Source organism: Semicossyphus pulcher, unplaced genomic scaffold (assembly GCF_022749685.1).
Source record: "Semicossyphus pulcher isolate SPU_LCO1_2020_fin unplaced genomic scaffold, fSemPul1.0.p SCAF_6, whole genome shotgun sequence".
Lineage (NCBI taxonomy): Eukaryota > Metazoa > Chordata > Actinopteri > Labriformes > Labridae > Semicossyphus > Semicossyphus pulcher.
Window position 1 is genome coordinate 5080001 of NW_027211737.1, and position 15612 is coordinate 5095612.

At 41.8% G+C, this 15612-nt stretch overlaps 1 protein-coding gene across 1 annotated transcript in view; it reads left to right on the top strand.

The window, feature by feature from the left end:
- Window positions 1–1516: 1516 nt before the first annotated feature.
- The window catches only part of abca2 (ATP-binding cassette, sub-family A (ABC1), member 2), an 82091-nt gene continuing 67995 nt past the window's right edge, over window positions 1517–15612 (top strand). Inside the window, exon 1 of the mRNA XM_069683797.1 lies at window positions 1517–1861. Within this exon, the coding sequence (XP_069539898.1) occupies window positions 1796–1861 (66 nt within the window). The 5' untranslated portion in view covers window positions 1517–1795. The remainder of the gene's footprint in view (window positions 1862–15612) is intronic.

The following is a 15612-nucleotide window of genomic DNA, read 5'->3' on the forward strand; positions in this document are numbered from 1 at the left end:
GTGTTCAAAAGGGTTCACGATAGACATTGAAATACCATAAATGTGCCTATTTATTGTTCGCACCACAGTATTAGCAGTCTCCACTAGTTAGCAACATCTGTCTCTGAATACTCAGATCATCAGGACAACTCACACACACAGACAAACACAAACACACACACACACACACACACACACACACACACACACACAGATTAACATCAAGAATTGTTAATTCTTAAAATAGGATGATAATGTAGTCATTAGTGTGTGTATTATACTGTACTGTCTTAATTAACATTATTTGTAAGTAAAAAAAATACACAAAACACCGCACCTTAACACTGAAATTAAACGTTCTAGTTTACGGAGGGTCTTTGAACGCAGCCTAGATTCATAATAAGGCTTTATTCAGATTTTGGAAATCATAAAATCTTATTGCAGTTTGGCTCTGCTACCTGCTGCTGCCTGTAGCAAAATCTTACAAAGTGAACTACAGTAAGATCAACGGAAAAACTATATTTTCAAAATAAAAGCTGAGCCTTTCCATTTTGAAAATTAAGGTCTTCTTGGCTATGGGCACACTCCGTTCCCTGTAGAATATATTATACAAAAAGGAGGGTTGTAGGTTGCAGTTGAATTCTATGATTTAAGGCTTATATCAATAAATAAGTCAGTGTGCTGACTTATAATTAATATTAATAATAATAATAATAATAATAATAATAAAAAAAGCAAGGTGTAGACAAGACAAGTTCTCCTGAGAGGGCGTATTTGGTATTTTGATACCTAATATAATTTTGAGAACCTCCAATAATTTAGGAAAGAGGATCAATAGCAGATTAAATGTATATAATTTTCATTTTCAGAAACAAGTGTTCATTAAAGTCGGGACCACGTGGGTCGAATATGTAATGCCTGCTGTAATAGGCTTCCCCCAACTCCAATTCACCAGGGCCACAACTACAGGAGGCTGTGAGGTGTCACATTGGCGTACAGCCAACAGCCGACCACGTCATAATGCAGTGTTCAAATATTCCACTTTTAAGACCCCTCTTAAACAACAGCTGAGGGCAAACCAAATTTATGATCACTTTTAACTTGAAATCTTGCGCCATGTGTTTTTTTTTCTACATGTGTACGTACTGTATATTTAAATATTGTCACTTGTAATGGTCCTGTTTATGTTTCCTGCCAATCACCAAAAAAGAGAAACAAATTAAAAGATAGATAAATAAGTGATGCTGTGTTATTCAAGCAAACCTCATATATTTAATTGTACGTATTTCAAGTCTCCCTCTTAAATCATTTAATTCCTGTTTTACCCCTCCCAAACTGCAATACGTTCAAAATATATTAAAAAAACCATAAGAGGACAGCAGAAGAAATACAACTATTTATGTCCTAAAAAGAGTAGCAAAATAGGAGGACTTTTATTTGTAAAGGACCAACCGGAAGTGTAAGTCATCATTATTGTGGCTAACTTGACCTCGGGCTTTTCCCCTGATTTCCTGCTCCAACTCTGAGCACTGAGGAGCTGAGCGGCCGGTGCTCCGCCGACACACGGAGGATGACAGTTCAATTACGACTCTTACCGCCGATCTCTGGCGGATAAACCTTCATCTCTGCAACAAACTGAGTCCATAACCTTAGTACTATTAAATCTGTCAGCCAAGGCCGACATATTCGAGCAGCGTGACAGGCTCGGACGGGATGCTTGGGAGCCGGACAGATATTCCCAGGTTATTTAAATGCAGTCGCAGGCCACCGCCGCCGGTATGCTCCCTCGGTACATTTAGGACACAGTGAAGCAAACATGGGCTTCCTGCACCAGCTTCATCTCCTGCTGTGGAAGAACATCTCCCTGAAGAGGAGGGGGCCGGTAAGACAACACATCTACACATATGACAGGCTGTGAGATTATATAAGGACGCGCAGAATAGTCGTGTTGGTGTGTTTGAGAGCAGACGGGCGTCGGTTCAGCCTGATCCGCTGCTCGGTGCATGTCCGCAGGCTGCCAGCTCCTGTGTGTGTCCGCTGGTGTTCCCGTCAGACGGAAAAATAACACCGCAGTGAGCTTAATGAGGAGGATGAGGATGTCCTCTCAGGGTTACTGATGTCTGCATGTGTGCAAACTGTCAAACAGGTTGTTGTGCGGGATAAACAACTGTTGTGTAATGAAGGTATGTGTTGACAGGCCCGTCAGGATGTGCTGTACATGTTTTGTTTTGCATTTTCATTAGCTGCAACAGATGCGATAGGCCTGAATATGCTGTAATCATGACTTTACAATAAAAGATATTTGAAATGGTTCATACTGACCTTATCATGAACACTTGAAGCTTCGCCTAGAGAAAATACTCTTTAGATTTCATATGAATATACCGATACAGACGTTTTGTTGTTGACACTTTACTTATAATTTTACTTTATTTTATTCCACCCTAGCTTTGAGAAATCTACATAAATATGTTATATGGATTTAGAGACATTGATCTGACTTTTATTAATACACAATATAACAAAACTATAATCATTATTTTCATGTAAGTACCCCCAGCATTGATGACCTTTGACCGTTGGAGCCTTTTGTGCACTCTGATTGGTTGGTTCATGACATGGATTGATTTTACATGTGTAACAACGTGACAAGAAGTTACCCTAGCAGTTTACTTTAAACTGCTAGGGTAACTTCAAGTATTTAATTGATTGGTTTAAAAAAATATTTTATTGTTTTTAAGTTTCGCAGCTGATTATTGTGGAAGATGTTGATGGCAACGATTCACAAACTGCTGACTCAAGCTCTGAGGATGCTAATGTGCTGGAGACATGGTGCTGCTGCCAGACATGGAGGATAATGAGGATGAGGACAGGGGCTGTCTGTCACTGTAAGTTAGCTTCTGAGCTAAGAGTCAGCTGCTGTGTGCTGTGTGCCTCGGGCTAACGTCAGCTACAGCTAGCAGGCAGCTTTATGCACATATTGTCACTTACAACACGTTTCTACAGATATAACATGGCACTTGCCTTATCTATATTTATGTCAGAATCTACAGAGCTGCAGTCATTTTTGCTGTTCGCCAGAATGACCACGCCCCCTTTTGGGTGAAAACAAGCGCTGTTAAAGTGCTGGCGGGAGATTAGAAATCACTTGCAGCCCCATGCCTTTGCCAAGCTTCTGTAGGAATTTTGTGTCTCAAACAGTGGGGAAGAAAAACGATTTTTACTTGCACAAAGGGCAAAGGAGGGTCTGGCTGAAAGTGGTGTACTGTGGGACCCGGTGTTGTGTTTCCTCCTGGTTTTCGAAACGACTGGTGCCTAAACCAGCAATTGTTGTGTTTACAGCTGCAGGAGCTGCAGTCTGCCGCTGGCACCAGATTCATGTCGCATCTCATATAAAATGCATTGAAAATCATTGTATAGGTGAGCACTTCACCAAAGGCTCATTATTTGGATCTAAAACGACTGGTTACACTGAGCTAATGTAGGACATACTTAGTAATGGTATCATTTTTATCCCGTAAGTATGGCTATATTAACCGCTACACTGCAGCCTAAATTACTACACTACACATTACCACATATAAATAATTCTCTAACAGTGACGATCTTACTCAGATAATACGGTTTAATAACACAGTGGTGTATCTGATGCCAGTTTATGACACCTCCGCTCACAAGATGGGGAAGTTCATCATTTATGATGACGGCAGACATGAGAGGACGCTCACGTCCACCTATAACCTTCATTATTTTAATGTCACGACGCCAGCCGTTGATCAGAAACGTCATAATACAGCTGTTTGCCTGACTGACTGTTGGATTTGGGCACTTAATAGCGTTAAGACTGTACGGTATTCTTATTTCATTATTCTTATCTTAGGTTATTAAATCATCACAGACCCCAGGATTCCTGTTTACCACCATTCATATTAGAGGGACTGCTTTCACCCAAAAGGGGGCGGGGCCACAACTTTTGGGCAAAGTACCCGGATGGGTAGCTCTCATCTATTTTAAAAGTGTGTGGTTGTTGTTACTTTGTGCATTTCCTTTGTTTAGTGGTAATGCACTGAGTTAATTGGGCTTTACATTTATTATGTATTATTATTATTATTATTCTGAATCTGTTAGTAAAATCTTAAGCATCTGTAAACAATCCAGCCTCAGGCAGCTCCTCCAGTAACAACACCTTGCTGCAGCTGCTGACCGACATGACTCTGATTTGAAGTAAACATTTAAAATGTTTACATTATTGATCATTATCAACCAGTTGAAGGGAGAACTAGCAGCTGTTCAGCTGTGATGTTCTGCTGCATGTGCTGCAGACAGTGCTGAGAGGATAGTAAACTATGGAGTCAGAGTGCCCTCTGCAGGACAAACTACAGGATGACACCATTTCTGCATTATATGTTTGTACAAAAGGTTTTCCTCTCTACACTTCTCAGAAATCTTTAAAAAAAGATTTTGTTATTCAGATTTAGAGTTATAATAACATTGTGATTTATGTTAGAATATGGTGCATGAAGGAGTTATGTCACATAAGTAGAGCCTATAGTTTAATTAGCTTATGTTTTTGGCCAATGAGGGCCTTTCACAGATACATTGATACTGGTGTATATGTTTCCTGTACAAATGAATATGATTTTTCCACAGAACAATGTTCAATAGTTTAATAAGGTTATATATTTCAGCTGTATGAGAACCTTTGTGATATCGTACAAAATCGGTGCACAAACCACACAGAGAAGATCTACGTTCATTCTGGTTCAAAAATTCAGCCCAGCCTGTTCAGAAATCAGTCTCAGTCTCATAAATCTGACATCAGTTTGACTCTTCTTCAATTTAAGTGACTCAGCTTTGGCTGGATCTCACACGGGACTCAAACTTCGGTGTCCTGGGTGAAAGTCCTGTTTTTTGCTGCTCCTCCTCCACAACCCAGGAGACTTTCACTCTAAATACCAAATCACCAGAGTTTAATAAGGCTTTCATGCTGAAGTCATTAGATATATTTACTAGTTCTGTGAAAAGGAAAAAATCCTTAAACCACAGAAACCACCAGTTTTTAGTTGCATTTCTCTCATACGACAGCATCATCTTTAACTTGAATCTGTCGGTTCCTCTGAAGATATGCTGCAGAGTGGTTATAATGTAATCCTCCAGATGTGTGGTACGATGTAACGTGACGACCTCCACATCCTCCACATTGTGCAGCTTTAAGCCTCTAACTCCGTCTATTATTAGCCGTCAGAAACTCTAACGCCTGTCAGCTGCTTTATTTCTGGGATGTTTGTGCCGTTTTTAAAAGCCAAGGCCGATCTGCCCTCAGGCTGCCTGATTTTATCTCCGCCTGATGCCTTTGCTGGTGTCCTGATGGAGGGGTGCTGTTTGTGTATGGGGATGGGGATGGAGGCTATTTTTAGCTCTTCTACCTTCCTACATCACACCGGGAGGAGGCACGTGCGATGCATCGGGGAGCCTCTGTAATAATAATAGTAACAGCTGCGTCATTCCTGTCTGTAGAGTTATAATCAGGCCGCTGTGGTTCGGCCTCTCTGAAGCTGAGCCGAGGATTGATGATCACAGCGAAGCGTCCATTCAGCACTCAGCAGAGAGCTTCTGTCCCATATGCTGCTGCTCACAGATACAAAGCTCATGCATTAATTAGAGGAGCATCCAGGTGCAGATATAAGGATTATATGGATTACTTATAATATCATGTAGGTTTCTTTTGGAGGTAAACGTGGTGAACATAAAAACTAGGGCTGCACAATTAATCTAATATTAATCCTGATAATAAACATGATTGGCGTTTAAAATGCTCCGCCCGTAGAAAACTCTGCTGCACATCAAATCAAGTGCTCGGTAAACTAACAGCCACTCAACCAGGGGGTGATGGAGAGGTTTGGGCTTTAGTTTTGGGGGGGCTGTCATGTCATGTGATGAGCGCCTACCTTGCAGCGGCAGTTTAGAGTGGAAGAGTGAACAACAGAGACGGTCGGAGAAGCTAAAGTCAAATGTCTGGAACAGAAGACGAAGAGCTGGTCCCCCGAAACGGCTCGTCAGCGCTTGTTTGGAGGTGTTTCAGGTTTAGGGCGAGTGATGTTAAGAAGGAACAATAATCAGCAGAGAGGTCATGAAACCTGCGTCTGCTCTGCAAAGCAACACGACTAACTTGTTGAAGCAGCTGAAAAAGCAGCACAAAGTGCAGCATGATGAGTGTGTGAAGGCCGAGAGGAGGAACGAGCTACTCCCCGTCTTTGTCCACCGTCACGTCAGACATCCAGAACAGAGACGCTGTGCAGAGACACCCTATCCACCCAACTCCCAAAGACACAATGAGATTACCCATGATGCACCAAATTCAGGTAAAGAACCAGATTTTAAGTCTTAGTTTGATGCTAAATTTGTTTATGAGCCTGAATGCAGCACAAAGTGGTGCTAAAAGCTCTGTTTATTTAAATGTGAAAGTACGATAAAAAAAATCCTTAATAATCGTGATCTCAGTATTGATCCAAATAATCTTGATGATCATTTTGGCCATAATCGTGCAGCCCTAATAAGAGCATTTAAACAGGCTCAGTTATTTACAGTGTGAGGTACTGTTACTACTGTATAACTATAAATAGACTGCACGCACTACTTCTACACAAAACAGGAGGAGAGTATAAAATGTGATTCAATGATACAGATAAACTGTAGAGCTGCACACAACTCAGACTTTTATATTTTCTTTTAAAGCTCACCGTCACATCGAAGCCCTCCGACATGAGTGTCATGTTTCACCTGGAAGAGGAGCAGTTATCAGAGGTTCGGCGGGACGTTGAAACATTTCCAGCTGACCACTTTCCACTTTGTTTCAGAGAGGTTAAAGCTCTGTGGATAATTCGGTTGCAGGTAAAAATCTTGTGAACGATCAACACTGAAGGATCCTTTTAACACTTTGCCTGACGTGCTGTTGCTCCTGAAAATGGAAATATTACACAAATATTGTATGGATTTCCATAAATGTCTGTGACTGTGATGATCCTCTGCATATTCCTGTTGAGCCACCATGAGCAATTGTTTTTCAATGTGTTGGTTGTGAAAAGGGCTGGGCCGACCCGTCGACATAATAAACATCATCGGTGCTGTTAAGCCTAGCCCCGCTAAAGAAATGCAAAAGATTAAGCTCTGAAGTTTGATTCTGCTAATGTCACTGAATAAGTCTTTGTATTTAAACGTTAGGGTGGGTTTATCATTTCTTTGGCTCTTAAGTTCAGCTTCAGTTCTTATCCATTGAGAAGATACAATATCATACATGTTATGGTATGTCTGTGAAGGTTCTCTGTCATCCAGGTCGTGGTCAGTCATTTTATGGTAGTGTTTCTTATCAGAGGTTGTTTTTTATTTGGTTTTATGGTGTAAAATTTAATTTTGGTTTTAGTTGCTGCTCGTACATAGAGAGTGAAGTTAAACCGCAGTCAAATTCCTTGTACGTGAACTAGGGATGGGGACGAATACTCAAGTACATGAGTACTCGTTGTTGACGTCATTATTTGAGTTACACTACTCGCGCACCTGCGCATGCGTTGGGGATAGTAGTAGTAGTTTAACTCAGTGACATGCACCATGTCAGCCGTGACCATGAAAAGTGATATGTGTGCAAGATATGTGCTGTTAAACTTGTCTATCATAGAAATACTAGTTTGATGCTTCAACAGTACAAGCCACCGTCACGCCGGACAACAGCTACGAGAGTGGAAAACATGAGTTACATGTGAAGCAACTCAAAACTGACCAAAAGTCCATACAGTCCGCTACGACATTTGACAACGAAATGTTACAACGACTTTAATTTAAGGGGCTGTTAAGGTTCATCAATAAATGCATTCGAAACTGCACTTGCTTTCCATTGTTGCCGATTTATTTACAGTAATGTAATTGTGTTAGATAGTAATGTTCGCCCTACAGGCATATAGCCTATACTTCCGGGACAAAAGGTCCGTGTCCGACAGAAAAATAAAGGCCACTAAAGCTGATTCTGATTCTGAGTTTAGAGTAAATTATCCACGACATCGATCAGGTACATTTCATTATCAGAATGAAAGCAAGAATCCTGAAGCTGCTGGGACAGTCAGTCAAACAATGTTTGAGTCTTTGCCGCTGATAAAAGTTAATTATTTAACAGCAACTTTATTTTACTCTGACAAAAAGGGAAGTGTGAGAGAGATAGAATGAAGAGTCACAGAGACACACACACACACACACACACACACACACACACACACTCTGTCCTTCTGAGGAATCTGAGGCTTGAGACGATTTAAAACGTGGAGCAACAAAACAAATTAACTTCCCTGATCTGAATAGTCGTCTGCACGAGAGAGGGCAGCTTAATTTTTCAAGCACATTATAAACCCAGTTTAAACCGTGACAAAGAGAAAGAAAACTATTGGAATGACTTTTAAAAACACTGAGACATAAAAACAATAATCATTAAGATGGAAGTGAACTGCTGAAAAGAGGAGCAGAGCTGGTCCTGCTACTGTCTGACCACAGGTCCACATTGGTCTCTGTGACCGAGGAAGTTTTAAATGTACTAAAGTGCATTATATGAAATTAAAAAATGTATATCTAAGTTTTGAAATGTACAAATACATTAATGTGTTTTGACCATTTTAAATCAATGACATCCTTTAATATTGCAGGCGTGCCCTGGCTGCATCAGATCTTGTGCTCCGACAGAACATGTCCGATGTTTTCTCTGATACTGTAACTTCCTTATTGCTGCTTGTTTGCACAGCTGCCAGGCAGCACATTTGTGTGTAACCAAATGCCTGATGAATATAGGAGTGCAACACCGTACAGTTTTATAGCACTGTTGCTGCTGGAAACAGGAAACCTGCAGCAAACAAAGCAACACCTGTGGAAAGGGAAAGCAGGTAGAGCAGCTGTGCAAATACATCACCTGGAGGAAGTGACAGAGATCGCCCGAGCTGTTTCTCAAGACATGCGAGGCGTCGAACGTGCTGTGAAAGTCTGCAGAGTAATCATTGGAAAGAAAGAGGGGCCTGGGTTCAGTAGCAGTCTAAAGTATGAAGTGAAGCTCTCTTATTAAACTTACTGTAGTCTTAACAAAAAAAGAGTCACCTGTGGCCGAACAAAGCACTAATCACAAAGGCAGGAGCAGCAATCAAGAGTTAATTAAAGCTACACAATATTTTAACCACTTGGAGGCAGCAAAACGGGAACAAAGCATATTTATTATAGCAGTGCAGATCTTTGTTCAGGTGTACAGACCAGGTTAGGACATGTGCTCTGAGAAAAGCTGATGTTCGCCTACAGTGCTTTCAGTAACGAGTCTGTGTCATTCCCTCAGTGAAGAACCCGTCCGTGTCTCAGCGATCAGGCCGAGGCGTGTCACTGCTCTGGTTCTATTCCTGCAAACTTTTCACACACCTGAACTTCATCAGCAGAGTGAGAAACCACGAGCGTCGCATTAAAAACAATCTGACCCCACTTCAGCTCAGCCAGGTCGCTCGTAGTTTATCTGGACGATGATTTGTGCTCCGTCCGCTGAAGTTCGCTCGCTTGCTGTGAGTTAGGAAGAGGCTTTATTCTAAACTCTCCCTGTCTTTGTTCATTACACAGTCTACCTTCCATTCGCTACTTACTTAAACATGTATTTATATTGTGTATATTTAGTTTAGGACTATAACAAGGGTCAACCATCGGTCAGATAATAAATGAATTAGCATTAATTAGCACTTAATTAGCATCCCTATTTGACAATGTTGTATTGATGAAGTCCAAAGGGAGCTCAGAGTAGAGCATCGCATAGAAAGGATCCCGTTAAGGTGTTTCGGAGAGGAGACCCTGGGGCAGACCCAGAGCTCGCTGGTGGGATTATATATCCCGTCGGTCCTGGGAACACCTCAGAATCCCCCAGGAGGAGCTGGAATACGTTGATGAGGACAGGGATGTATGGTCACCTTGCTTAGCCTGCTGCCACCGTGACCCACCGTGAAGTCATGCCTGTTGTATGGCATGTCTGGATGCTAGATGCTAAGTTGCTTTGATTGGAGATGCGACAGCAGAACAACCCGTTTTATATTTGTATTCATGGAGAGAAATCATTGTGGTCATGGAGTATACTCTGGAGAAATGCTTTAAAGAAGAAGGAGGTCTTTATTTCTCCACAGGGTATACCAAGGGAAAGAGCGTGATGATACTGTGATGTCCCGCTCCTGTGAAGGCAACACGGAGCAGAGAAAGCTGACAGAAACCCTGAAGTCAAGAGTTGTTATCTAATCATGGTCGGTAAAACTGTCACGTTTTAGAAAGTCACTGACCACATTATTTAGCAATTTTCAAATCTTGTCGTCATAAATCTTTGGTGCAAACGTACCTGAAACAAACGGCCCCAAGAAGACGTCAGTGCCCCCCGATCTGAAAGCTGTCACTGTGCTGTGGGGTCGCCTGAAAACCAGAGCTGGTTCTGCCTTTCTTTCTAATTGAAAACAGTTTTATTGGACCGTGCTGGAGAGAGTCACTCCAAAGGACAATTTTCAGGTTTGGCTCAAAAATGTGAAACTATTACTCAGCAGTTTTTATAAAAACAGGTTTATGGAAACAAAGAAAAGTATAACCAGTTACTGCGTTTCTTTTTAAGATGATAACATTAATAATCATTTTTATCTCAGGAGACAATGACAATGCCACGTCACGTCAACAACCCAACGTCCACCTGGACTAAAGGATGCGCTGATTAGAATCTTGTGGCAAAAGGTCAAAGGTCACTCTGCCCTACTTTCCTGTGAACATGATATCTCAGCCTGGAGTGTAGATTAAGATCAAGGTTATTTTGATCAATATTTATCAATATTTATATTAATTAATTTTAGGGACATTTTTTTATTGTGCTTTCACATTTAAATTTACAGAGCAACACTTTCAGTTCCACGTTGTGCTGCATTCAGGCGCATGTACAAATTAAGCATCAAACTTAGACTTAAAATCAGGCTCTGTACCTGTGTGTGGTGCACGTACAGCGTCTCTGTTCAGGATGTCTGACGTGACGCTGGGCGAGGACGGGGAGCAGCTCGTTCTTCCTCTGGGCCTTCATACACTCATCATGCTGCACTTTGTGCTGCTTTTTCAACTGCTTCAACAGTTAGTCGTGTTGCTTTGCGGCGCAGACGCAGGTTTCGTGACCTCTTTGCTGATTATTGTGTGACTCGCTCTCTTCTTGTTTTAGCACAACAGGAAGCAGAGCTCAAAACGCTACTGAGCGTTAGCAGCCTACATGACACGCTTGCACAAACTACACTTCAGAGACGATACAGAAAAGCATTTTTTGAGCTTGTAATGAAAAACAGCAAAGGCATTCACAAGGACAGCTACGTATTCTCTCTTCAAACAGCTGCTGTAACTATGACAACCACAAAGGCTTGGTTGACATGGTCACTCATTGAACCAAAACACCGGTCTCTGTTGTTTACTCTTCCACTCTAAACTGCTGCTGCAAGGTAGGCGCTCATCACATGACATGCCAGCTCCCCCAAAAGTGAAGCCCAAACCTCTCCATCACCCCCTGGGGGAGGGGCTGTTAGTTTAGGGAGCACTTGATTTGATATGCAGCAGAGTTTTCTACGGGCGGAGCATTTTAAACATCAATACCACCGTCAATCATGTTTATTTAATCGTGGGAAGACAAAATCGTATCTCGATTACTGTTCCATTAATCGTGCAGCCCTACTGGAGGGAATTTGATTAAATCTGATTTTTGTTTTTTTATCCATCCAAGAGAACGACTAATCTGTGATAGATAAATGGACAGTGTCCCCTCTCTTCCACCAGTTTGTTCTGCTGCTGTGAAAATGTCCACTGATAGTCACATGATCTGCAGAGAAACACAGATGTGTTCTGGTGTCGTGCCGCTCCTGTAAATGATTGTGGTGCAACCTCTCCTGTTTAATGTAGGTCAGTGTCTGTACTGTTGTTTTATTTTGAGGTTCATGTTTTATGCTTTATGCCTTTCATCACTAAAACTGTCCAAAGAGTGAGAACTGAGGGCAACTGCAGAGTGAGTTCACACACAGTCATTTGATCCAGTATAAAATATTAACTAGAGCGGCTTTAGGATAGGTTAATTATTTTACAGGTGAGGTAGTGATCCAGATCGAGTTTCATTCAGGACATAGAAACACTTCTGTTGGGTAGAGAATGACTGTCCTAAAGTCAATCACACCAAAACAAACGTGACCTTCAGTCGACAGAAACACATCACCCAGCTGTAGAGCTGCTGTTCGTCTTTGACCTACATCTGCTCTGCCTTTGAGTGAGAGTCTTACAGTGGTTCGGGCAGAACCCAGAGACTGTATCTGTGGAGACCACGGAGAGGCGGGCACTCAGAGACACTCAGAGACAGAGATTTAAAATGAGAGAGAGAGAGTAAACATTTGCATGCAGAACAGAGAGAGAGGTGTGTGTGTGTGTGTGTGTGGGGGGGGGTGCTTTCAGAGACTGAGGGATGAGGGATAAAGCTGCTGACTGATGACAGTGCGTGCAAATCTGTAGCACAAGGTTAACTGACAGCTAAATGAATTATAAATGCTATCTGTAAAGTCTAATAGAGAGGCAGCTGGTTCACAGAGGCCGGCCGCTGCAGACAGGAGAGGTTGTGTGTAAATCCTGTGAGGTAACTCTGCAGCTCCTCTGGACGGGCGGCTTTTTATCTGTCAGGTCTCTGATGTTTTTAGATTCTGTGTGACATGAGTGAATCAAAAAGATGTGTTTCTCTTCAACTCTTAATTTATGACTTTTAATTCACCTGCAGAAGCGTAGCCCTCCCTTCAGTCTATCAAAGCAGGTGATTTTATCCATGAATATAATATAACATTTACAATATTTAACGTCATGCATATAATATAATATACAACATTGATTTAGAATAGATTTGAGGTTATTGAAAATGTGAAAGAGTGCAACAAGGTGTAAAATGTAAACATGTTACTTTATTTAGTCAACTTTTACTGGAAGATTTTTTTTAACATCCTCTCTCATCTGAAGCCTTTAATCACAGAATGTATGTTTTTGCTAACACTGTATCTAACAGGGTCACTGTTTATGAGACAACAGCTACATTCTTGTTGAGATTATTTCCAATCCCAATCATAACTAGAAGAAAATGAACGATGGAGCAGAAACAGAGGCAGCTTTAAGCCACAGCTGTCTGTGTGCATGGGTTTGTGTTATCTGTGACTGAGGCTGTAACTTCAGCTAGGTTAGCATTATGAGTTAGCACCAGTACACCTGAGCTAACAGGGAGCGAGCGTCCAGCTTTAACGCCTCATTCAGTGAGGACACGGTGACAGCAGCCCTACCCTCAGTCCCCTCCATGTTTCCTACCCCCCCGATTTGCTGCTACAAGAGAGAGCGCTCCAATTGGTCGTTGACAAAATTTATATCTTTGAACTTAATTATCTTTAAGCCAAGAATGTCAACATGAGAAAACAAGTAAATTAAGACAGGTCTGACTGAGATTTATGGCCATCTTACACCAAAGATTTTAGCTGCGTCTCATATCGGGCTGCATCCTTCGAAGGAGGCGGTCCACAGAGTCTTTTGTAGACTGTGTTGGCTGAACTGAAATGAGACGGTCTGGTCTAAGGAGGATTTCCTGCGTCACCAGCTGTTCCCTCTCTTACCCTTGCGTCACCAACAGGTAGCTAGCTAGCTTACTAGCTAACATAACTAACACCATGTAACCTGACCTATTATTTTAAAGATAATTTAAAGTTTCAAGGCCCTTTCTGTTTGTTTTTTTATCGTTTCGCAGCTATTGGATTGAGTTGAAACCAAAAACATTACAAACATTTAAAGTTTATTCCTCGGCCAGTTCAGAGTCCGCCATCTCAGTGTAATCGACGCGCAACGCATCTCGGAATACGTTGGGCCGCGAAGTAAGCACCTGATGGATCCTTCATGGCGGAGAAAAGGAGGATGCATTTGTCGACCTCATCTGAAGGAGCTTTCAAAATGAGACAGCCTTAGTCGGGCTGCTGTGACGCAGTCAGACTTTAAATATGTCCTTCGATGCAGCCCCTGAACTGGGACACAGCTTTTGCTCTGTGATTGCTCCGAGCTTACCCTTCAAAACATAAAAGTCACGAAAAAATACATAAAAACTGACCTGTCAAGGCGCAGTAGCCCAGAAATCAGTATGTTTCCCAAAGGTAAAATCACTGTTTTTATCAAGTCCGGTGTCTTTGCAGAGAGCGATGTAACGTTTCTGTTTGTGGGTAAAAAAATCCTCCTCCTCGTCAACAAGAAGGTCTATCTCTGTAGGGATCCTTTCTGTAATGTTGTCAGACACTGAGAATAACAATCTGAACCTACCAGTGGAAAGACTTAGCTCGTATCAAGGCTGTTGGCTGAAGAAATCTGCTGGAGCAATGTGAAAACTTTGTAAATAAGGTCCTTAAATATGTACAAACTCTTAAAAAAAAGGATATACCCTTTAATCGTAGTCAGTAACAATATGCAGTATACAGCTTATCAAGAGTAGTTGGTTTGCTGTTATAGACGTGTAGTAGAGGACATCCTGTGGGGAGTAAGCTTTCCAAGTCAAATGGTGTTAAGTTATATATTTGTCCTTGCTGTGCATCTGTTGTATCTCTGCTAACAGTGACTTTCACACTGCCTTTCACACTCCTCTCTTATCAGACTCCTCGTGACTGTGTCCTGTGAAGAGTGACCTGAGGAGGCTGCACTGAGCAGACATGTTGGACTTTTAGGAGTATTACTGGGGTAGAGTTTGGCCGGCCTGTCATTAGAATAATGTGATGCCTCATTGAAATGCTAAAGGATGCATATTGTTTGTTAGTCTCTGGGTTTGGATTCAGGTGACTTGTAGTGGAAAACAGACTTTTGAAAATGACACCCTGCAGGAATCAAACTCTGAGGTTTGTCTGGAAATGTTCTGACCACTGTGCTGCTTCATGTTCCTACACAGGATCGCCACACAACTTACGCAGAGCTCTACAGTGAATAATTTACAGTGCTGGGACTAAAATGACCAGAGGTGTTTTTACTTCATCTGTTGTAGAGAAACAGACGTCTCCTTCATTTGCCCTCTCCGTTCTCTTGTCCCAGTCGGGGATTAAAGAAGTGTCCTTCACGGTCAGGCTTTCTCCTTGTAGAAGAAATCAAGCACTGCCTATTCACGGGGAAATGATGTCCCTATAAGAAACACTGAGTTATTTTAACATCATTTTGAAGCACAGTTTCTTCCGCTCTTGAAGCTTGTTTAGGTCGAGTGTCAGATCTTTGAGGAGCCGGTAAACATCCTTCTAGAAAGGATCTAGAAAAAACATTATGGCAGATGGGAAAATCACCATTCTTACAGCAGAACATGCTTACAGCCTGGTACAAAAGCAGTTTTGTTATTAATAGCTAATTTTACAGGGGTGAATTATTTTATAACTCAACTGTTTAAATTGTGTTAAGCCCAACATTTTAGGGGCGTGGCCACGGCCAAGTCCTGGCTTCATTTAACTAGTCAGCAGCCGATAGGTGACATCTCGTTGGCTACGTCCATTATTAATACAGTCTTTGGTTTATCCCCTGTGAGGTCTTTGAGGTCAGCTGATCAGC